The 25,155-nt window shown below is 37.7% G+C and overlaps 1 protein-coding gene across 2 annotated transcripts; it reads left to right on the top strand.

Annotated features, from left to right (window-relative positions):
• Nucleotides 1-2,294: 2,294 nt before the first annotated feature.
• On the top strand, nt 2,295-17,648 carry LOC114480439 (RNA-binding protein 4.1-like). 2 transcript variants are annotated; one of them, XM_028474568.1, is made up of 3 exons: nt 2,295-2,428; nt 5,454-5,889; nt 15,262-17,648. In XM_028474568.1, the coding sequence occupies exons 2-3, from the start codon at nt 5,478-5,480 to the stop codon at nt 15,987-15,989; spliced, it is 1,140 nt and encodes a 379-aa protein (XP_028330369.1). In that variant the 5' UTR covers nt 2,295-2,428; nt 5,454-5,477; the 3' UTR covers nt 15,990-17,648. The 2 variants fall into 2 exon arrangements, with proteins under 2 accessions (XP_028330369.1, XP_028330370.1); XM_028474569.1 differs by having other exon boundaries at nt 5,457-5,889.
• The last annotated feature ends 7,507 nt before the right edge of the window (nt 17,649-25,155 follow it).

Consider the following 25,155-nt stretch of genomic DNA (forward strand, 5'->3'; position numbering starts at 1 on the left):
TAGTGAGTTTCATATCGTGCTTCGTAGTCCAGCTTCTGTCTGACGGAGAATGTTAAGTTAGGTGAATCCCGCTAATGGAGATAAAGCAAGGCTTCACTTATCTAGCTTTGTTGTACAGGCCATAAATGTTAAATCGGTCACAGAGTGTAAAGCTAAATTATATAAATTTGGCTGGTCAACGCCTGTCATACCCCGCCCACACTCCACACACCCCACCCTCCAAGGTCTTCCGCATCCTTGGTATCTTCATCACTGGCAAAAGTGAGTTGACATTCAGCATGTCGGTGCTCTCAGCGAATTTAAATTTAGATTAAATGTTTAGATTTAGGTTTAATCTTCAGATTGATCATTTTGATTTTCATTTAAGTTTTTTTTATTTTATTTTATTTTTATTTTTAACAATGATATAAAACAAATCAAATGAAAGAAACATAAGCTAAATGTTAGGAAATCGAGCAAAATGTTCAGAATATGTCAGCTATGAAACAGTGACAGAGTTGATGATTCATGTTTTCTGTAATTCCAACTTAATCCTGCAGGTAGAATTTAATGCTCTAAAGGGCCGGATTTGGCCCCCGGGCCTTGAGTTAGACACATGTTCCCCAGAATCAGACACAGAACTACTCAGTCCAGCAACAGTTTCATTCCCCAGGCCATCAGAATCCTGACCTCACAATAAAGACTTCAAACTGTCTTTACTAACTGCAAAAATGTCCTCTATTAAGGCACCAAGTTTGTTCAGGTATTTAACAACAACAACAACAACAACGATAACAACAATGACAAAAAGTAAATACAAAAAAATAACATTTAATAAATGTTGTATATGTACCAATTATGATAATACATTTGATTAACGATTGCCAATAGATAATGATCTTGTGATGCAAGTCGGATTTAGGAGAAACTTGTGTTTTTTTGCTTGTAAACCTAAAGATAGTTACAGTAACTCTGACCTTTTAAATCTACTAGGATGTTCATTGTGCCCATGTTTTTTTTACCTGGTAACACACTGCACTTTTTGTATTGTATATTGATTTGCCTTATGGAATCATATAGTGTTTGATCTTGTAATTATTTAAATATTATAAATGCACATTTAAATAAAATATTAAATATAATAATAATAATAATAATAATAATAATAATAATAATAATAAGAAGAAGAAGAAGAAGAAGAAGAAGAAGAAGAAATAGATAAACCAAACCTGCTCTGAGCTCATTCAAAAGCTCCAAAATTACGTCACTGTTTAAACCATATTATTCATAAAAAGACAATCTCATGTGTTTACTGTATTTTTTTTTTACATGTGAACTTTCATGAAATCATGCCGGCAAAGAAGAAACATATCCCCACAGTGCCACCTGCTGGTCATTTTTTGTGCGTGCTGGTCGCGAGCATCAGCTTAATTTCATAATAAAAAATGTATCTTTATGTAGCTTTTGTAAGTCTTTTTAATGATCTCTCACCCTCTGTGATAGATCATGTGCCTGCTTTATATTCTCTCTCCCTCTATGCTTTTATTCTGACACGATCACTTCCGCATGTCGGCTGAAAAAGAAGCCAGACCACATGACCTCGTGTCACGTGACCTCATTTTTCGTTTCAGAGTTCAGACTGGAAAAAGGAAACTGCTGTTTTTCAGTTTTCAATTGTAAAAAGGAAAAGGAGAAAAAGACACAGGACAATCGAAAAACGGGCCAATATTAGTTTTTTTTAATGTTTTTTTTTTTTTTTTAATTAAAACGGTAAAACGGTTTTCTTTTTTTTTGTTTGAAAAGGAGAGGAAGAACAACAGTTATTTTATTTTGGTTCACAGATGAATTTGGCATTATCTAATGATACCCAGACTGGGTACTGGGTTATACTGATTTTAAAAAATAAAGTTACATTAAGTTAACTGTTTTTTTACTGCAATGTATATTCTAATCATGTTTTTTTAGAAAATAAATTAGTTTTTTTCGTATGGAGTTTTATTATAATCATGTTTTTTCCAACATGTGCTTTATTTTTATCCAAACAAAATACAAGTAATAATAATTAAAAACTGCATTGAATAAATTATAAAACACATTTGAGCAGTTGTACATGTTTGTACAAGAAAATGAGCCTTTCAGCACTCGTCAAATAACATTAGCTTTGAAATTATTATTTTTTTATCTCAGCACGGCGGAAGTAGAAAAAAGCTAAGCGGAAGTAGCATAAATTCATTTTCCGGTAGTGCGCATGCTCATAACCAATCTCAGACCAATGTGAACTCTGACCGTGACTCCGGAAACCACAGCAGCAGCAGAAGAAGAAGCAGCAGCAGCAGCAGCCCTCCAATCCGTAAGGGGCAGTAAAGATTGGTCTGATCCGGAAGCTAAGCGACTGCTAAAGAGCGCCGTTTTATTCCATTCATTGCTTTTAAGACTTTGTTGTCTTCAGGTGAGTAGCTGTGGACACAGAGTTCTCATGATCTTGTGTGAAGACGTAGAGACAATAGCGTTGCAGAGGTAGTACATAAAAGCCGCGTGTGAAGAGCTGACAGTGTGCGGCGGGATTCGGCTAGCATTAGCACGTTAGCTCACTATTACTGTAACATAGCAGTCCTTTGCTCTGAGTAGCCTAGGCAGTCAGATGGAAGCTTAATATAGGTGTGTGTGTGTGTGTGTGTGTGTGTGTGTGTGTGTGTGTGTGTGTGTGTGTGTGTGTGTGTGTGTGTGTGTGTGTGTGTGTGTGTGTGTGCGCGCGCGTGTGTGTGTCCACCGCATTGTGACATATTAAACTCGGCAAATTTCACCTTTAAAATTACATTTTTGAGAAAAATAAATATTTTAGGGTTAGGGCAGGGTCATTTGGGGGCCCTAAGGAAAATCAGTAATAAGGGGCCCATTGTGCGCTGCGTAAGCAAAAACATTTTGGTGTATACACCTATATTTTAATTGTCATTCCTGTTGATTGAAACCTACACTAGGTGGTTCCAAGCCCCAATTTAAACTGCAAAGACAAAGAAATTTTGCAGTTCCTGTTTTTATTTTTTGTAACATGCAATCATTATGTGTCAAAAGTCAAGTAAAATAGTAAAGTGCTTTTAAATTCAAGTAAACCAAACAGAGAACACAGGTAAACACTCTAAATGTAAGTTTTGAACAAAAAGTTAGCTGAAATATTTCATTCTCACTGCAGACCAAACACACCCGAGTCAATTAACAAAAAAACACATCGTCTGTTCTGTGCATACAAAGTCAAACACCAGTGGTGGTAGGGAAGCCCACCGACGGCCCACTGTGTTTTTGTACAAAAAATGTTACAAGTTGAGAGGAATTTTGAAATTATGATTATTATAAGACATTTAATATCTATACTTAAAAGTAGAGTCTTACAAAAAGGCACAATCTTGAAATACGGTTTTAACAAACACACAAACAAAATATAATATAAACTGTTTCACTTAAGTTAAATCCTAGTGAATCTTGAAACAAGCCATTGCTGGTCACATTTAAAAGTAAAATAATTTAACACAAATAAAAAGGTGCAAACATGGCCAAAGGGGAAAACCAGGAAACTCAGAACCTTTGGTGATTGACAAGCCTACAGCATGAAAAACACAAAAGCAATTAGTTATTTCATAATAGATATTCTATTTCAGTCAGTGTATTGTATTTACATCAGTGGTTGGTTGGCATGCAGCTATTCTAGCAGTGAAGAAGAGATGGTATGCTAGCAGATGGAGCTAATAGAAAAACGGGACTTTTACAGATATTCAAGTAATATTACAGATATTCTTTCGGTGCTAAAGGTGTAAGGAATCATTTGTGTTTAAGACTAGTAGGTGATTCCAGTTTTGATGCGCACAATGCACAGCAGTATCAGTAACATGCAAGTCAGGTTGGGGGCCCTCTAATGGCCAGGGGGCCTTCAGCAGTCGCTTAGTCTTTGTATGGGCTGGGCCAGCCCTCGGTTAGGGATAGAGTTAGAGTTGCACTAACTTTTCTAGTGGTGGCACTGGTGTGACTAACTTTGAACTTTGAAATGGACAAAATTGGCATGAAACACGTCACCGTGGGGCAAGAAATGTTTTTTATGGGAAATGTTTCCGGGGACCGCTTATTAGGTGCACCGCCCTCTCTCCTCCTGTCCTGGCTGCATTAAACTCATCTTAAACCACCACAAACACCCTCAAAAACAAAACAATGCAAATCATCACTGACTCCTAAATACAGAGGCTCCAGTGCAGGTTAACTTTGCTGTGCCTGTAAAGCTCTGTTCGTGTTTTGTGTAGCGCAGTGGTGATCTGTGAGAACGTGATCAGCTTTATTCATCTTCACCTGCTCAGTGTTAAAACTGTTATGCCTGACTAACTAAGAATAGCTCATTCCATTTTGTCTTTTAGTTCTTTTTATTCCAGCTTTTTGTCCGTGCCTTGTAAGTACACATTGAGTCAGCAAGCTACCTCAAGTACAACCGTTTCAGTGGGAACTTCCGGTTTACAAAATACTAATAAAAATATAAAAAATAAGTCCGTTGGAGCAACGTTATTAGAATGCTACATTCTAACATCTTATCAGAGCTACAGTAAAATGCATGTTGAAATAATGAATTAATACAAAATGAACTAATGAAAACAATCAAATTCTTTTTTTTAATTAAGCAATGAGAAATGTGAATTTTTTTTCTGTTTAGAGAGTACATGGCTTATTAGCCAGAACATTGTTTTGTTTTGTTGTTTTCCTGAAAAAAGATGTTTTCTTTTCTTTTGTTTTTTAACTTCAGTGTATTGCATGGTGTTACTTTCGTCCTGATTATGGGGGACAAACCGAACGGTTCAATAACATTATTATTTAGAATTGTTGCATGCTTAGTGCGTCCTGTAGCAGATGCACACTGACTGTGGCGGTACCATGTGTTTTAAACCACTTTATTTCACCTCTTCCACAATTCACACTGTTTATAGTAATGACAACTGCTATGAATAACTTTGTTTTCATTTATTAGTGATGCCACTGCTTTTATTGCCAAATAAATGCTCTTTTTATGGCCTCCATCTGTCACAAGAACCTCTGTCTTATTCTGGAATTCCTTTTCCTTTTCACTTCTGCCATGAACAATTGTAGAATCCCATTTGTATCAGTCCCTTTGCATTGACCATTTATGGCAGAATGTGGGTGTGTCAAAAGCAGGATATTCAGTGATTTCACCAGCCCAACATTCTAGCTATGATTTGTAAAGGGAAAAGTGTGTGCAGTGTGCTAGGCCTGGTTTTATAAATCTGAACTATTTTTGACGCAGCACATTTTAAGAATTTCAGCTCTTCATTTATTCTATGGATTCTAAGCAATGTTTTACAAATGGTCAGTGGCTGTACTCTTTTGGTAATTGCTTTCAGTGAGATGTAGATAACAATGTCACTATTCTGTACCATTTGTTTGCTCACTAACCTTTACACTGTCATTTACTGTGTTTGTGACAGCAGTTGGACGCCCAGACCTTTGCCATGGTGAAGATTTTTGTTGGCAATCTTGCCAGCAATACCACAGCAGAGGAGCTTCGGCAACTCTTCGAGAAGCATGGCAAAGTCACAGAGTGCGACTTTGTCAAAAACTATGGCTTTGTGCACATGGCAGAATTGGCAGAGGCGGAGGAGGCTGTTAAAAATCTTAACCAGCACAAGCTGAACGGCTTGTGCATGAAGGTGGAGTTGAGTAAAGGGAAGACAAAGGCCAGTACCAAGCTGCATATCCGCAACCTTGGGGAGGGCGTGACCCGTGAGATGCTGCAGGCCAAGTTCGAAGAGTTCGGCCCTGTAGTGGAGTGTGACCTCGTAAAGGACTACGCCTTCGTACATATGTCCAGAGTGGAGGACGCTATGAAGGCCATTAGTAAGCTGGCAAACACAGTTTTTGAAGGTAAGAGCTGTGTGTCTTGTTTGTATGTGTGAAAAACAGATTTACTCGCATTTTACGCCTGGAAAAAAATAACCATCTATGCGAAATGAGGAATTAATTTACTTGCAAATTGTGCGAGTAAAGCTAAACACAAACATGCATATCATTACCCCATAATAATTTCACCGCTCACTTTGTTGTACAGGGACGGAACTGAGATTCCGAATGAGGAGTGGAGGGAGGCACCTCCATATGCTTTCGGTTTAATACAACACATTTCTGTTCGTTTTAGGAGGTGGACACAGGAGCGCTCCACCTCCAATGTGCACCTGTGAATAGGGACAAAGTCCGGTTTTGCGACGGCCACGGAACCTGTAAAGCTTGGCACTCCGCTGATTGAGAAGTGTCACCTGCTGTAACAGATCGACAATGTGGAAACAACCACTGTCCAGACATGGTTTAGGGGATATATTAAATGGTTTTCAAATGCTCTCATTTATGTCTGTCATTTTTTGTGGTGACCGAGGGCTCTGTAGGTTCAAAGCCTGGTACCGATCCCGGACCGGTGGTGCGGAACCTCTGAACTGACTCTGATTCATAAATTCAGTGATATTTTGCTGAATTCATTTGTATGAATAAAATAAACTACAAACTTAATAGAGGGGTAAAAAAAGTATTATTTTACGGTTATTTGTTTATAGATTGTAATATAATCACCTTTTAATTTCTTGTAAAGTAGGGGGACAGAATTTTTGATTTCCAAAAAAGAGGATAGACGTACTCCAAAAAGTAGAACGTTTTTTTACATTTTGCTCATTTAAATTTTGAGGTAATTGTGCAATAGAGCAGCAAGTGGACTTCTCTGCTGCACAAACCATTCAGTTATGTAGGCAATAATATAAATGGAAGTTATGTTACTTGAATAAGCTTATTTCAATTTTTTTTTACTGATTTAATGTGGCTACTTCATCAGTCCCCTTCGCATTGCTCGAATCTACCCATGGAAAAACAACCATCCAGCCCCCCAAGGGTTGGATTAGTGTTGTGTATGTGATAGTTTAAGCCAGACCAGTTGCGAGTGAGGTGAAGTGTCTATTAGGGCTGAACGATATATTGTTATCGTATCTATATCTAGATATGAACTTTCAAGATATGAATATCGAAAAAAGTAACGATATAGACGATATAGATTTCTCCTCTTCCCGCTCGCCCTGCATACAACTCTGGCAGTTACAACAAACATCACTTTAACGAGTGCCCTTGAATGCACCGCTAAGGCCAGCGCGCGCACACGACAGAGACAGCGGATAAATTAAAAAGAAAGAAAGAAAATGAGTGCGGGAGATAATGCGGCCGGTGGCAGTGCAGAATCTGATTTGGTGCCAAAACATAGATCATCCTCCATAATTTGGAGGTATTTTGGATTCAGAAAGGACGATGTTAACAAGAGTGAGGTGTTGTGCAGGTCGTGGTTCGGACGCTGGACACGCGTTATAAAATACCATCCCGAACACATTTTAATCAAGTGGCCATTCCCAAACTTTATAATGAGTGTAAAATTAATGTTGAATTCGTGCTCCATGATATCGATCATTTCGCAAATGCATTTTCTGTATACAGTTATGTGATCTTTTGAAGAATATAAATGTTGTTGCACTTCAATGCACTTTCAATGTTCCACCAGCTGCTGCATTTGTTATTTATTGTTAAAGCAGAGCTGCAGTAAAATGTTTGATTTTTTAATGTATTTTTTCATAATTTATCTTAATGTTGATGACTGGCAGTGAGTTCTTAAAAATAAAACTGCACTTTCCACATTTTTTTTGTATCATGATGTTTTTATTTTTCTGAAAAATGCCTGGTTTTCATCGAACCTGTTGTCATATCATATCGTATCGATATCGAGATATCTGGCATGAAAATCGAGATATGAAATTTTGTCCATATCGTTCAGCCCTAGTGTCTATGTAAGATGCCTGTCTCACGTGAGCCACCAGAGAGGATGGATGGCGCAGACGGGTATCCCCAAGCACAACGGTGCACCAGTCACACGGCCGTGGGGGTGCTGGAGGAGAGTTGTTTTTGAGCAGCTCTCCAGGCTTCCCAAAAAGAACTGGGCCTACCGGAACACAAACTGATAATGGAATATTGCGCTAGTTTGGGTTCAAGACAGAGAAATGATCCAGCGGTTCCTTGAGCAAGAAAAAGCTCTAGCACAGGTTTTAGCTGCTGATAAAACCACAAGACAACTTATGTTTGACATGGCAGGACATAGAAGTGCTTAACTCTGTGAACACTGCTTTGTGTCCACTTCTAGAATTTGCAGATGCATTTTCTGCTGAAGAATAAATGACCATTTCATGTGTTAATGGGCCGTATAAAATCTGTTTTATTTTTTTCAAAATTCCTTTTTATTTTAATCAAATTTCTTTTCTTTTTTAGAAATATTAATCATTTTTTTCAGAAAAAGTAAATACTAATAAATAAAAGAACTCATTAAATAAATGTGTCAAAAATAAAGTAAGATACAGTTAAAAGGAAGATATAAGCTGTAATGACATGGATTATTCTGACTGCTCCTTTTTAATCATTTCATATAAAGTCATATAGATGTATGAGAACAGCTTTAATGTCACCCAATTTCCTCAAGGATCAGTGATTTACTGAATCTGAGCAGGTTTATTGTTTAAGTTTTGATCAACTTAATTTAAATTAACCTAATTAAATGACATAAGCAGTGTTTGAGCGTCCCATCTTACAATAAACGTGCAAGTGTGACGGCAATGAGTTGTTTTGAGTCCTGTTTATAACGTTATTGACTAGTAGTGTGATATCTCGATACGGCATTATATCGCGATATTTTTCCGCACGATCGATTATCGATATGCTCCTGCTAAGTGTCGATTTTTTTTTTTTTTAAATATTTTTTTTTTCCCCCCAATCCTTTTGTGCTTTTTCATTAAAATGTTCTGGTAGGTCTTCACATAAATGTTGTCACTGTTGAAGGAACCAATATATTGTTTACTGGAATATTGCACTATAATGGTCACTGGTAAGAAAGGCCCTATTTTTTGTTTACAGAAAGCACTATTGGAGATAATTTTTCATTGACGCTTATTTACAGAAATGTTGCACTAAAATAGTGTCACTGTTCATAGGACAAATTTTCAATGTATTGTCTTTCAGAGATATAAAATAAAAATTATATTTTTTCACTTAATTTTTTTTCTTTCCTTATGTCATAGATTATCGTAGATTGATTTCTGACCAATATATCGATAGTCACAGTATCGTCATATCGTGAGACAATTGTTATCGTGAGCTTTGTATTGCGTATCGTATCCTGTGGTTCGCACACATATTATCGACCCGCGGAAATTGCATTGTTTTGAATAGTTTATTTTGACAATGGAAAAAAAGGAAAACAGTATAGTTTTTTAGTTTTTTTTCCCCCCAAAAAATAAAGGAATATTTTTCAGTCATTTTTCTACAGTCCCATTTTGTAAAATAAATCATGAGAGAATCGTATCGTGAACCGCATCGTATCGGGAGTTGAGTGAATTGTTACAACCCTAATATTAGGACTTGAGGAGGTGTCCAGGGTTTTCCGCTGATGCCGATTTCGGCCGATCCGAGCGCTTTTAAAAACTGATGGAAGCAGTTCAGCTCAGTCTGTCGTGGTTGCTATAGGCTGTTTACCGCTCTTTAAACGCTGGAAGCTTATAGCCCTCAATGCTCACGCTCCGTACGGACCTGCTTGGAACAGGTCACAGGAGTGGACTAGACCGGTTTCACTTGAACGGGAAAACACCCAGATGCTTATGTAGATCCCTATATCTTCCAAAGTCATCTCAAAGCGCTTTGGCAATATAAAATTTGTAGTAAGAAAGAACTCGGAATGTCCCGATACAACTTTTTCATTTCCGGTTTGATACCGATATTGCAGCCTTGAGTATCAGCCGATATCAGCATTAATCATACATGCGCACTTTTTTTTTTTCTTTCTCCTTTCTTTAATAAAAAATAATAATTACTTATTTTGTAGTGTGGAATGTTAGAAAAGGCTTGATCAAGTGATGTTCCTCAAACACAGAGCAATAGTCAGCAACAGTAGGTATGAGAAAAACGGACCCATTTATTAACTAATTGGTTACATAATTTTTAACCTTCAACATAATATCTACTAGGGATGGGCGATATGGCCTAAAAAATGTATCCCGATAATTTCTGGTATTTATCACGATAACGATAAACATCACGATAAATAAAATAAAAACTATGAATAAATAAAAATTCCCAACTTAGTGTAAACAGGTTCCTTACAAACACAAATAAATAAATGTTGGCGCCGCAAAAGGCTGCTCCGGTGTGTTGATGTGTATTCTTTCACTGCAACTACCAAGTCAAATTCCTCATATTGTTCTAAACTGTACCTGGCCAGTAAAGCTGATTCTGAATAGACGCATGAAAAAAGGCTACAATAGCAGCTGACTCAGACTTCATGGGCTGATATTTTATGGAATATATTAGTGCATGTGGATGATTATTAGTGTTATTGTATGTAATTATTTTATTTCCTCACTTAAAATGAAATTATTTTCTAAAAAACCAAAAATAACTCCATCAGTGTTTTTACTGCTGATGAATCTTGTTTCATTTATCTGATAATGAGTTACATAAAGTTATGGTTAATAAATAACTCTCTGATTACCTATAATTAAACCAGATCAAGCTGATAATTTAATCATTCAGTATGTTTAGGTGTAATAATCTCAATAGTTAATTAGTCTAATGGGACCAGCTTTGTCTGTGAACATGTGAAATATAATAAAAAATATTGCATTTCACAAGTTTGGACAGGTGAATAGCTTTTATTCATCCATACAAGTGTTAAATCTGACCATGAACAAGTCGGTGGCTCTCTGTGGTTTTATGACAGTAGACGTGTTCTTTTTAATTGGTCTGTTCCTTATTTGGAGTGGTTAGCATTAGCTCTTAGCCCAGTCTGTGTGTCGGTGTGTTAGCTTAGCATTGTTAGATTTAGTTGAGTTTCCAGTTCATAATCATTGCTACAGGTTCATCTCTGTCCCCGTGTTTGTGGAACTTTGGGTGGATCTGACGGAGGAACTTGAATCGGTTCACTTTGTTGGATGGTTGTCTGGTTTTAACCAAGTAGTGGTACATGATGTGTCGCAGCTTCAGGTAGCTGAGACGAGCACCGCTGTGTGTGTGTGTGTGAGGGATGGCTGGGGGCGGGAGGGGTGGTGCACACCACGGCCGCGGCGGCTTCGCTGCGTAGGTCCCGTAAACAATGTTCCGCTCCAGAGAAGTTGACAACAAATGGGCAGTTTTGGCCTGTGGAACAAGGTTTTTTTTGGGACATTCTTGGCTAAATTGAGGGACAAATAGCCCTTGGTCTTCGCTAATTTCTGTCATGGGAATTTATTGTTTATATCGTGGGATGACATAATCTTACCGGTGAAAATGTTTTTGACGATAAATCATAAACTATAAAATATTGCACATTCCTAATATCTACAATATATCTAACCCTATTCTACGATTTAATAAAATAAATGAAAAATTAATTGGGGGCGGAAAAAAAATCGGAAAATCCGAAAATTTGAATCAGATATTCGTTATTGGTTTTCAAGCTAATATTGGATCGGGACACCCTTAGAAAGAACCCTACAACAACGCAGTGCAGAAAGAAAGAAAGCTTGAGGCTTGTCCAGACCAATAGAGGAAAGAAACAAGGCACATGATAGAAACTGTTAAACGGACTATAAAGCCAGTAGCTCAGCAGCAGTGGTGTTAAGTAACAAAGCAAGTAACTGTACAAATGTTAGATACATTTATTATAACATCACAATTCTTCACATATATATTTGTTGTTTTTCACAAACCACAACTTGAGTGGCGTGAATACATGTTTTTTTGTGTGTATTTTGCCTTGGTGTACTCTTAAGAGTGTTCAATACTTAATTTGTGTTAAAATCAAAAAAATTATCTGGGAGAGGATCCCATACGATTGATTTTTTGTCACCTTTTTCATGCCTTTAGCGTCTAACTCAGTCTTTCTGCTTCGGAGAATGATACTTTTACGCAAAAATTTTTTCAAGGAATCAACACTCCAACGGGTAAAATAATCAAAATCTCTGTCAGACTTGCTGCCTACGCCGTCAGCTATGGTGAGTTTATCCCTCTTGACCTTTGATCGAATGCGGAAGTACTGAACCATTACGAGAGTGGCCAATATTTTGCATTTAATGCAGTTAGTGTTATCGGCTGTAATGTCTTAATTCGTCGATCCGACGTCGTTGTCGTGATGTACTCAGTGCTCTCATTGCATTGTTTTATCAGTCTAATTTACACCGAACGGTTGTTTGCTTTACATGACACGACTTTGTTTCACTCACATTTGTGCACAAAGTTATGCGCGAACGACAAAAATGTCTCTCGGTTGGAGCGACTTGGCTGAGCGCCGGACTTCTTCCCCAGTCTACCGGCTCTGAAAGCAGGGGGCAGCATCTGCTGTAAGTGACTGTGTTTTTATGTATGTGTGTGTTTGTATGTGCGCGCGCTTGTTTTGTTTAGCGGAGCGGTGCACTCTCGTTTACTTTCGCTTTCATACCTGAGACTTCTGTCCGTTTCAGGGTGATGGTGGACACAGAACTCCCTTGCTTCACAGCAGTCATTGAGTATGACTCTGGTTTAATTCAACAGCTGCAGCGTTTTTTGTGCTAATCACTCAAAAATGGCATTATCGATCTGCTCTGGTCCTTCCCTCCGCATCCTGGTTGAGCAGTTAAAGGGCCTCACACACACACTCTGATAACAAATGTTATGTTCAGGTCCTGCATGGAAATTCTTCAACTATTCCACTCCCTCTCAGTCACAAGGCTGCGTTTAGGTCCCAAAACATAGTGATTGATTTTCCATGAATCTTTATCAGGTAGTACCAAAGGAATTCGGTCGATATCTAAAAAAAAAAAACAACCTGAATTTATACAGTATGATTGGATCGGTGAATGTTTTTTTTGAAACTCAAAAATCGATGATCGGCCTAATAATTCTCATTGTGTAAAGCCACAGTTTTGGTCTGAAAACAAAACTTCAGTGATGCACCATCTTTTGCCTTGAGCTCTACCTGGTTGGTGACTGTGACCAGCTGATGATTTAGGAGATGGAGGTGATTCTGAGCTTTAATGAGTTCCATCTTTTTCTTTCATGATTAGGAGAAGGCAGAGACCACTTTTGTTACACACACCAATAGCCCTTTCCACTATTTTATCCTTTCCTGTAACACCTGCAGATTAAAAGTATAAACATAGTGTAAATGACTATCAGATAAAGCAAGGGTAGTACAACTTCTTCAAATGTTATTAGAATATATTGTTAGAATTATTATAAACAATAATAATATTGATAATTAAAAAATAAATAACAGTAGAAATAAAATTTTCAAAATATAGCCAAACTGGTGATGTGACCTTTCCTTTTTTATCCACAATTTCCTCTTGCGTGGCCGCACTCATTGTATTGTTTATATAAGCAGTTATGAGTCACGGTAGTGACTGTGCGCGGGTTCACGATACGATTCTCTCACGATTTTTTCATTTACAAAATGAAACTGTGGACAAATTTTTTTTTTGGGAAAAAACTAGAAAATACTGTATTATTTTCCTTTTATTTTTCATTGTCAAAAGAATTCCTTGATAAACTATTCAAAACAATGCAATTTAACTAAAAATAAATCTTGAATTAAATAAATAAAGGAATAATACAAATTAAAATGAAGCCTATTAATTTAAATTCTGGTTCTATAATAAACGATGCAAAACTGCATAATAGTTCTTTTTCTTTTAAAAGTGCAACTGAAAATGTATTTTGTGCCTTAACAATTGGACTTTAAAAAAAAAAAAGAACCGTCATTGCCCTGATTTACGTCATATTTGTTTGGACCAGCAGAGGGCGCTGGTAACCCAGTGGTCGGTTGGCATGCAGATATCTTGCAGTGAAGAAGAGAAGCTATGCTAGCAGACAGAGCTAATAGAAAAACGTGACTTTTACAGATATTCAAGTAATATTACAGATATTCTTTCGGTGCTAAAGGGGTAATAAATCATTTATTAACATATTTAAGAGTAGAAGGCAGCCAGAAAGAAAGTATTAGCAGACTCCGCCCGCCGCCAACACTTCCGGATAAAAGTACTGCGATTCAATTGTCAGAAAATCAATATCAACCGTGATACCGATGAATCGATTTTTAACTGCCTTATGATTAATCGTTACATCCCTACGATATACTGTATATTGTTATTGTTTTATCACCCAGGCTTACATGTAACAAAACCTTAAAAACAGCAATGCAAACAGAGGTATAATAAACTTTTAATATAACTACAGTTTCTAAAGAAATAATATGTATAGAAAAAGAATCCCACCTTAGTGTAAACAGGTTCTTTACAAACACAAATGAAATTGAATACATTAACACTACAATCACCTTCAGTATTAGCATTTACACATTGAAAAAGTCTACAATAGCTGCCAACTCAAAGAGCTCATGGGCTGATATCGGTTGCTCTATTAGTGTTATTGTACACAATTTATTTTCTAAAAAGAAAAAGCATGTGAAAAGCAAAAACAATTGTGTTTTTAATCTTTAATATAAACCACTGCTGCTGAATCTTGTTTATTTTATATCTGATAATTAGTTAGCATTAAGTTATAGTTGCTAAATATCTTTGATTTCCTCTAATTAAACCAGTTCAGGCTTGATGATATAATCATTCATCTGAGTGCAATACTAAAAGCCTTAAGGATATTTAGGTGTAATAATCACAATAGTTACATTACTGTCTAATGGGGCCAGCTTTGTCTTGTTAACACGTGGAATATAATAAAAAAAGTATTGTGTTTCACAAGTTGGGGCGGATGAATAGTGACATTAGTTTCATGCTAACATTTAGTTCACATGACGTGTGACATGTTAGTTTTTTATTCTTCCATACAAGTTTTAAATCTTACCATAAGCAAATTGGTGGCTCTTTGTGGTTTATGGTAAGCCGTGAACAACTTACTGGTCTCTTTCTTTTATGAAGTCGTTCATAATCATTGCTGGTGGCGTGCATCTTTGTCAACGTGTTTCACCTGTTTTATTTTGTCTTGGGGAAGCCAAATTGCTTTCACACCTCAGATTTAGAACATGGCGGTGTGTCCTGAATTTCAAATTCTAAATAGATAGCGCTCTTTCCTGTTAAAAAAAAAAAAGTACTGCGATTCAATTTCAGAGTATGTGTAACCTTAAGGTACCACAGATACTGACTGCTTCGGTCGGTAGAATAGAGCAGTCCATGTTCTCATGCATTTCCTCTCCTTCTTTTTTAGGCAAGATGATGAACGTCCAGCTTTCCACTAGTCAACTCCGCACTGCACCAGGAATGGGAGATCATAAAGGATGTTATGTCTGTGGAAATTTGGGCCACTGGTCAAGTGACTGTCCAAAGTACCGAAACGGCAGCGGCAGTTATACAGGGAGAGATCGCAGAAGTGACGGCCCCCTAAGGGGCCCTTTCAGAAATGCCAGTGACGGCTACAGAAGAACCACACCTTCATCTGATTACAGGCCTGGTCCTGCGTATTGTCGATCCCCTTACTCAAGGAGGATAACACCACCACCACCACCACCTCCCCCTCCTCCACGTTGGATGAGCAGCTACAGTTTTGAGCTCGGCGATCGGTACAGCAGCAGAGCCGCAGGTCCCAGAAACGAAAGCTCATCAGTTTACTATTATGAGAGATCCAAAGTACAGAATCCGTATCGCTCATCTTTTTACTTGGATCAAGGTAATGGCTGTCCTATTACACCACCTCCTCCACCCCACTCAAGGCCCTCATTCAGCAGTCATTATGTGCGTCAACCGCTGCCCCCATCCTCAGGAGCAGCCAAAGCCTACTATGCAGGAGAGCACAGCATGCACACCCGGGAACCCATAGATCCTAAAGATTATGCATATGAGCGGCACCGGCTATCACCCCCACCCCCATCCTCCAGAAGATCTTATGCGTTCCCACAGTCCAACAGTCATTATGCACCACGCTATGCTCCTTACTAAAACCACGTTGCCCACGTGAGCCACACAGGTAAATTGCAAAACCAGTTTTTTAGGGGAACTGGGATGTGCAATTCCATCAAACTGAATAATTAAGTTATGCAGAGAAAAAAAAGACCTAGTGTCCAAAAGGAAATATTAGCTCATTAGGTGTGTTTAAAAATGGCAAAACTTCTTTTACTGCCAACACATAAAGCTACAAGATGCTATCAATCTACTAATTGGCATAAAGACTTTTAGCATCTTGCAGGCATATGACAGGACTCATAACATCACTTGTTTATGTGGTTTACTAGTAATAACTGTTTCTTGAATAAGTTCTCAGCTTTGTTGTAGTGATGTAGTAATATCTCCTTATCAGACAGCTCAGGCTTTCTGATAGGGTGCTATTAATGTTATTTTATTTTACTTAAACTGTAGCCCTCACTGAATTTGATTGAAAATGCTCTGAGTTGGTCAAAATAAAAATGTGCTTGCCTGATCTGCTTAAGATTTCATTTGAGTGTTTACACCGGCCCAAACCAAGCGGACTTTCGAGGCAAACAAATCCTAGAGTTGTTAATACTCACCAGGAATTTCTGGTGTGAATGTGCCTAAAAACATCAGTCCCTGTTGTGCATTCACAAATGCTTTTCTTCACTTACAGGTAGATCTATAAAAGAGTACGTAGAGTGAATTATTTCAAACCTGTATTTCGCGATATTTTGATGATCAAGGCTTACAGATAATGAAAACCAAAAGCAATGTAGATTCTGTGCCCCTCCACTCTTCCTCCAGACTCTGGGAACTTGAATTCCAAATGACATTGGATATTTTACAGTCAGTGATGATTTGGGAGGCCATGTCATCTGTTGGTGTCAGTCCACTGTGTTTTCTGAAGTTCAGTCAACGCAGCCATCTACGAGGAAATTTTAGGGCGCTTTATGATTCCTTCTGCAGACAAGCTTTATGGAGATGCTGATTTCATTTTCAAGCAGGACTTGGCATCTTCCCACACTGCCAAAAGTACCAAAAGCTGGTTCAATGACCATGTTGTTCCTGTGCTTGTTTGGCCAGCAACCTGGTTTGACATGAACACTATAGAGAATCTATGGGCTATTGTCAAGAAAAAGATGAGACACAAGACCCAACAATGCAGGTGACCTGAAGGCTGCTGTCAAAACAACCTGGTCTTCCATTACAACTAAGCAGTGCCACAGGTTGATCGCCTCCATGTCACGCTACATTGATGCAATAATTAATGTAAAAGGAGGCCCAGCCAAGTTTTAAGTGCATAGAAATTAAAATACAGTTCAGAAGCCTGACAGTTTGGTTTAAAATGTACTTTTTTATTGATCCTATGTAATATGCTAATTTTCTGAGACACTGATTTTTGGGTTTTCATCATGTAATCCTTAATCATCAAAAATGTGAAGAAATAAAGGCTTGAAATATTTTACTCTGTCACGAGTCTATATCATATATTGGTTTCACTTTCTGAAATGAATAACAAAAATTAACTTTTTTTTTAAAGGATGTTCTTATTGTTTAAGATGTACCTGTATGTATTTGACCAAAGCTGTTGGAGAAAACAATTTATAGTATGTTAATTTAGTGTTTCTTTGTTTATAGCATACACTTCAGCATTGTGTGATTGGACTGGAAGCTAAAAGAGGTCAAAAGGCCCATGTTTAATAATAAAGTGCCTTGCTTTTTTTTGCATACAGGTGGTTTGTATTTTCATATCTACTTTAAATTTATTATTGTACATCAAAATCTGAAATAAAAATATTTTTCAAAAAGTGATTGATTTTTTTTTTAAACTCTTCTCCTAATGATGCCATGAGTTGTGTGAGAAAGCTCACAACTTCTTCAGCTGTCTTTCAGTGAGCCTCTACATAGTCAATGGTAGAGTAAAAGAATTATATATTTATTTATATTATAGTAATATACCTACATCTCATCTTTGTGTGGATTATATTACTGACCTTTGCCTAATGTTAAGAGCATTCACAGTCCCTTATTGGACCACAGCAAAACTACTCTGCATAAACCCAACATCAACCCTAGAAATGCAGCAGCAAAGCAACCTATACTTAATCAAATCCTGCTACAAATGGAGAGATGAGCAGAAACACCAAAATGCCATCAGGCAAAACATTTGAATGTGTAGGTGTAAATGAGGCATTAACAAGTGTGTATCCATAAAATGAAGAGTCCGTCCTTAAGACTGCTCTACTGTAAAGTGCCTTGAGATACCATTGGTTATGATTTGGCGCTATACAAATAAAGATTGATTGATTGAAGTTCATTCTTTCTTCCCGGTTCTTTTTATTGACCAGCTTGAGGACAGATGGCAAGAGTTATTCTATCTCTCACTATAATTTATTCTAAGTTGTAGTCACTGGTAAAGTTTTTGCATGCCTGCTGTTCCAGCAACCAAACACACAGCAGGTGGCGAAGCGGAAGGAATTGTGTCCAGAAAATTTGGAATTCTACGTTCATCTTTTTGGGTGGTTCAGATGGGACAAAGAGTTAAGCTGGCGCAAGCCACGATTGGCTGACTCAATACTGAGGCAGTCAGCCCTGCCCTGTGGCTTTAAGTGTGGGATCAAATTAGGGTCTTAAGGATTTAGTCTTTCAAAAAAAGTGTGAAAAAATTATTTGTACAAGACATTTTTTGTCTGCAAAAGAAATCTGTTAAAAAAATATTTGTAAAAGACATTGTCTGCAAAATTGCTTTTGTGTGTGATAACGCCCCCTTCCTCTTTCATTGCGCGATAAAAGATGGCGAAGCAGCTGCAGGATAATCCCGAACACAAGTGAACAGGTGAGTTAATAGAATGTCTTAACAAGGGGTGTGGAAGTGAAATTTAAAGAGTAACTAAACCCCTGCTTTCTGCTGATCTGCCACTAGTAAGGAAATTAAAAAAAAATGCCTTGATTATGGGCGTTGCTGTTGTAGCAGTAAGACACACCAACTCAGGCAGCGCTGTGTGCAGAGACCATAGACTGTAAAAAGAATGGATGGGACAAGCGACCCGGTGGAGTGAAGCTTTTATTTTTAGAGCTCCCTGCTTACTGGCTGCAGTATATGTCATAAACCCTGCCTCCTCAGTGATAACACATGGGATGAGGGTCAAACAGTAAAGTTAAATACTCATCACAATTTTTTCCCAAACCTAAACACTGCTGTGATCATTAGTCATTATCACCCTACATAGTGTTCAAGTGTTTTTCTGTGAAGTTTGTTGAGACGAAAAAAAAGCGAAGGTGGTCGACTCGTCCTTTAAATCGTAGGAGCCAACCTTCCAGGAACTACAGTCCCTGTACCACATGTGTTCCTGGCTGATGCTGCATTTCATCTTCAACAAAACCTGATGCGGCAATTTCCAGGTATACTTTATATCTATTGGTGATCATTTTAAAAACGTTTTTGTATGTCAACTGTAAACACAACATTTTTTTCCCAACATGGTTTTCTCTCTTTCTATCTGTACTGTGTATAACCTGAACATTGGCAAAACATTATTTTTTAACAGTATTCGTAGAGTTGTATACTTATATATTCTGTGTTATTGTGCAATTTCCTTTCTTCCGCGAGGTCCGCACGTAATTTTTGCTGCCATGCCCCCCCCCCCCCCCCCCCCCTCCCCACGTGGGCACTCTATGCGGCAACATTTCCGTGTAGAGCGCCTCCACATTTTTCTAACTATGCGGAAGAGCTGCACAGAAAATCATGGCTGCCTTCAGCCTCTTCAAATGTGTCCTCAATCTCCTCATTTGTGGAACCACAGTCTCCTACTTTTAGTGGTGGTAAGTGTGTTTATTTTTCCCCTAATGAACTCGAGTGATTTTTATGTTGTTCTTTACTTATATCAGAGGTATGCAACTTTTATCACAGCAGGGCCACAAAAATGCATTTGATCGGAGGGTCACACGATCGACATTAATGTCAGCATTTAGAATGATGAGTGATCTGAGCATTAATACAGGAAAGAACAATGTGTGTTTTCCTGTCATTCTGTGTATGTTTGTTGTCTTGCTCATTAGGAGGCATTTTGTGCATTTATGTGTTTTTGTGTATTTTTCCACACATTTTACGTCCACAACCAAGCTTCTCAAGGGAATGGGAGTGCGAGGACAGGCCTTCCGGCAAGCTGTCAAGTCACTGTCAGATGCTGCTGAACAAAGCAGCAGCTGGCTATAGATCAAAAGAAAGGATCCCAGCTGGGCTGCAAAGTAACCATCGAGGGGTAAAAGCAGAGTGGGGCACACATGGCACGCCAGGTGTCGCCGTTGAGCCCTTTGGAGGTGTTGTGGACCTTTCAATGAAACACCAATGAAGGAGGGTGCCCACCTGAAGACCCCTGTGAAGCTTTTACCCCTTTAACCCCACCTCTAGACTAAGTACTGATTATCTACGGGATTGTACTATCTAGTCCTATAAGCTAAACATATTTTGTATTTGTGCTGTCATGTTTTTGGAGTATTTTCTCTGTTTCTCTGGTCTTTTACTGTCTTTTCCTGCAATGTTGTAATTCTATTCTGTTTTTTTTTTATTAAATTCTTGCTCATGTTTTGAGTATTTTTCTATCATTTGGTACATTTACTTTGGGGGCAACATAAAATTAAATCGAGGGCCGCAAGTGGCCTGACTTATATACTTGTATCACGACCCCCTTGTTTTCTGCATATTATTTAGATAACATTATATATATATATATATATATATATATAACAATAAAATTATTGTTAGTGTTGTTCAACTATTATCATTGTTTATTTATATGCCGCTCAGTGCCTTCCTAATTACCCCTCTGGGATAAATAATGTTTTTTCTGATTCTGATCACTTCTGACGTACTACTCAGAGGAGTGTGTCGCTAGGAGCAGTGTTGAAGAAGAGAGATGCTGACCTGCTTGAACATAGATAAGGAGATACTGACAAAGTGAGAGCCACTGTTACAGCCACCATTAAGGACACAGCACACACAAGGTTTGGCTGTATTGTTGCTGGAATCCATCCCAGCACACAAAGTTGAGGCAGTCACACACACAATCTACCAAGTGCTGTATGAGAATATGGAATAGAGGTCACAAAGAAGTGCAATTCTTATTTAGCATATTTTATTTCTTTTGTTACAGTGTGTTGCAATAAAAACAGTTTAGTATTTCTAATTCACTGCAGTCCTGTATTTTCTTCAGCATAACTTCTGATTACATTCTCCTGCCAGGGAACAAGTCCCTGTGGTGTCAGGAACAATGACCTGAGATCATTTGGAGCTGAGAGTGCAGCCCGGCTAGCTCGTGCTTTGCTGAGACGGCCAATGTCCAACAAGTTGTTGTGGCCTGCTACCACCGCCCTCCACTCACAGGATCACCCCCGTGTGTGTAGATGAGTTTGTGAACCTGGGAGGGATGGAACTGGTTGCTGGGGAGTTGGCAGCATCTGTGCTGCTTTAATAAATGTGCAGGCCTACACAGGCCTTCACAACCTTCACAGTTTTCTGTGGGTGAAATTCCATTGGTTGTCCCAGGATTCCCCATTGTGCTGCCAGTATGCTGAAGCTGTTCTCTATCACCCTCCTGGCATGTAAGTGGTGGTAGTTGTGGATTTGCTGGGCATCGCTGAGGTTTGTTGGTACAATGAGATGTGGATGAGATGATATGTCCTTTGTTTATCCCACAAGGGGGAATTTGCAGAGTTTCAGCAGCAGAAAAATTGAATTATATATACATACATGGGCCTGTACACAGTACAGATAGAAAAAGGGAAACACATGTTGCAAGAAAGGAAATTGCACAATAAAAATAAAAAACACAGAATACGTAAGTATACAACTCTACGAATACTATTTAAAAAAAAATAATGTTTTGCCAATGTTCAGGTTATACACAGTACAGATAGAAAGAGAGAAAACCATGAAAAGAAAGTTGTGTTAACAGTTGACATACAAAAACGTTTTTTAACATGATCACCAATAGATAAATACTGTAGTATACCTGGAAATGGCTGCATCAGGTCTTGTTGAAGAGGAAATGCAGCATCAGCCAGGAACACATGTGGTACAGGGACCACCTTTGCTTTCTTTTCCGTCTCAGTAGAAACAAACGACAACACAATTCCTCTTCTTCGAGGAGAAATAGGAGAAGTAGATGCAGTCTAGCCGTCGCCGCCATGTTGTAAACAATGTGCGTTGTTTCATGCGGATTCCGTGCATCTCATTTCCGCGCAGCACGTTGATGCGTCAAGCATAAAACAGCCGTCACGTGTCCTAATGTCATTTCATCCATCTATTTTTGGACCGAGGACCTACTGTGTGTGATTGGAGGAATGCTGTATTTAAATATGTGTGTTCTCATCATGCTGTTCAACTTGTGTTATTAATGATTAACGACACCTTATCAACTCCCACATTTGTTTTATACGTATTGCTGCTGTTTGATTTGTTTCAATACATTTTGATTTGAGGAAATCTCAATTGCATTCTGTTACTGGCATTAAAATAAGTCTGTACCTTAAAAACCAAAGAGAGTCACACAGAGGAAAAGTATTTCAGAATACGTGCTGAAATCAGAACCACGACTTCATTTGAGTGAAAAGACCACAGTCCCTGACTTGTAAACTTTTCAGAAGATTTGACTAGTCCCAGACTAGAAAGGCAAGATGACAAAAGCCACTTAGAAGTCCAACTCCTAAGTCTACTATAGGTTGGGGTTATCAGTCCTGTACTATAGGTTCTCATGCAACATCAAAAAGAAGAAAGCATACCACTGTGACTCACGTATTTGTTCAATTGTGTGCGTTTCCCAACTCAGCCGTGGGATCGTCAAAGGACCAGTTAGAATCTCTTTTTAACGACAAAAGTGTCGGAGATCCTACCTTAACAGGTCCGATGGCGATTACCAACGGTGGTGGAGAGAAATAAGCAGCAATCTGGCTTCCGAAGGACCAATATGTTCCTGGAATTAAAATAAGGCTGTACCTTAAAAACCAAAGAGAGTCACACAGAGGAAAAATGAGAGATATGCTTTCTTAGTTGCAATAATGACTTGATTTATTAAATGGTAAATCAAGGAGGACAAATAGTAATACAACCTGAGACGAGTTACAGATGGATGTCTCAAAGCTTTGCCCTAACATATGATTTCTGTATCATGATTATATACCCTGCAGAGCATCCTTCGATGTGGACCTTTCCCAGAGGAACTTTGAGCATCATAAATGAATCATGATTAGGTTCTTTCAGGGATTAGTTAATGAATACAAAATATTGCTATATCTCAACTAAGTATATGTGAGAAATGCAAACAGTTGTAGTTTCAGGTGCAATAAAAGGTGTTTCATGAGGTGTTTTTCCACCATTGCCTTGAACCCTGAAAGATCATAAAATACTGTTCTAATCAATGTGAACGTGTATGATTAGAAAAGACACAGAATATAATTCTAATAACACATTCTATTTAAATGTCCTACTCAATAGGCGAGTATTGTATGAACTTTTCAATTCTATAAATGTATCAAAATATGTATCAATGTATCAAAATAATAATAATAAAAAAAATACAAACCTAATAGTGTGTGCTACAGCAGGGAAGATTATGTTTCTATCTTACAAAAAGTGGATGTAAAAATAAAATAAATGTGTGTGCTTACAAGTAGGCAACAAACTATGAACAAAGTCCTTGTAGAATACAAAATAAGTAACTTTATTTACACAAAGTAAAAATCGATTTACAAACCAACTCAATATATATCAACATTTACTTAAAACATTATTGTGGGTTTTCTATTAGAAAGGACCAAAGTCTGCCTCTATCTACTCCAGAACCAATACCAGCCCAACCAGTGCAGAGGAGTTCATCATGAGCTGGAGGTTATGGACCTGGTTCTGGTCCATGAACTGTGTCCCTGACTGTTACATGGAAGAAAATATTTAGCTTATATTACTATTTTCACAATATATATTCTACACAAGTTTTATCTATACAGTTTATACATTTACATCAAACATATATACATAAGTACATACACATGAATGTATATATGACAAGTACTTGATAAATATGTTACTCTTCTTTCTTATACTAACAATATATGATTTAAAAAGCTTTTTAAACTGGTTTATTTTGGTGCTTTGTTTTATTTCATCCTTTAGGCTGTTCCATAATTTAACCCCTGATATTGTTATACTCATCATTTTGACTGTTGTTCCAGCATATTTCATCTTGAAATGTAGTTTTACTCTTAAATTATATTCCCCTTCTCTCTCTAAAAATCTTTTCTGCAATGCTTTTGGAAGTGAACCTTTACTTCATAAATCATTTGGACAGTTTAGAGTTTAATGAGATCTGGAGTTTTAAATCTGGTGTTTTTAACAATAATCCATGTGTGTGTTCTCTGTATCCTGCATTATTTATCAGTCTGATGGATCTTTTTTTGCATTGTGAATAACGGTTGGATGTTCGTCATGTATGTATTTCACCAAACTTCTAGATAGTAAATCAAATATAGTAAAACAAGTGTATAACACAGTGTGCAATTCTTTTTGATTAAGTGTGAGCCTTGTTTTGTCCAGGAATAGAAAATAATATTAGTTCTTAATAATAGTTTCATTTATTCATAAACAAATATAAATTCAAGTAAATTGTGTATAATGATATTTCAGGATGGACCAACAGATAATATTGATCATGTTGATGTTTGCATAGAATGAATGAATCTAACTGGATTTGTTCTGAGATGAAGACGAGCTGAGCTACAGATGAACCTTTAAATCTAACTCTGAAATGAGCAGAAACATTGTTACCACATAGTTCAGTAATATTATTACATGATCATTGTGTAACAATAAGATAAGTTCTGAATACAGGTCAATGATATATTGCTGCTGCTTTCAGGAATATTAAAGTAATGGTTTCTTAGCTAACCAGCGGCTAACTGGCTAGCCTGCACCACGTTAGACGTAACGTTCATAATATGGATGAGGGAATATTGTAGCAAACAAATATTGGTAGTAGGCTAATGACAGGGAGAAATAAAACTTAACAGGATTAGTAACAGTTCTACAGGACGAGCTCCTCCGTGGCTGAAGTTCTGTTCAGTCCGTGGGGCTCCGTCCACTTCCCCTGAACCTCTTCAGACATGCACAGTACCAGGAAACAATGTTCTCCTCCTCTGACCGCTA

This window comes from Gouania willdenowi, chromosome 18 (genome assembly GCF_900634775.1).
Source record: "Gouania willdenowi chromosome 18, fGouWil2.1, whole genome shotgun sequence".
In the NCBI taxonomy this organism is placed as follows: domain Eukaryota; kingdom Metazoa; phylum Chordata; class Actinopteri; order Blenniiformes; family Gobiesocidae; genus Gouania; species Gouania willdenowi.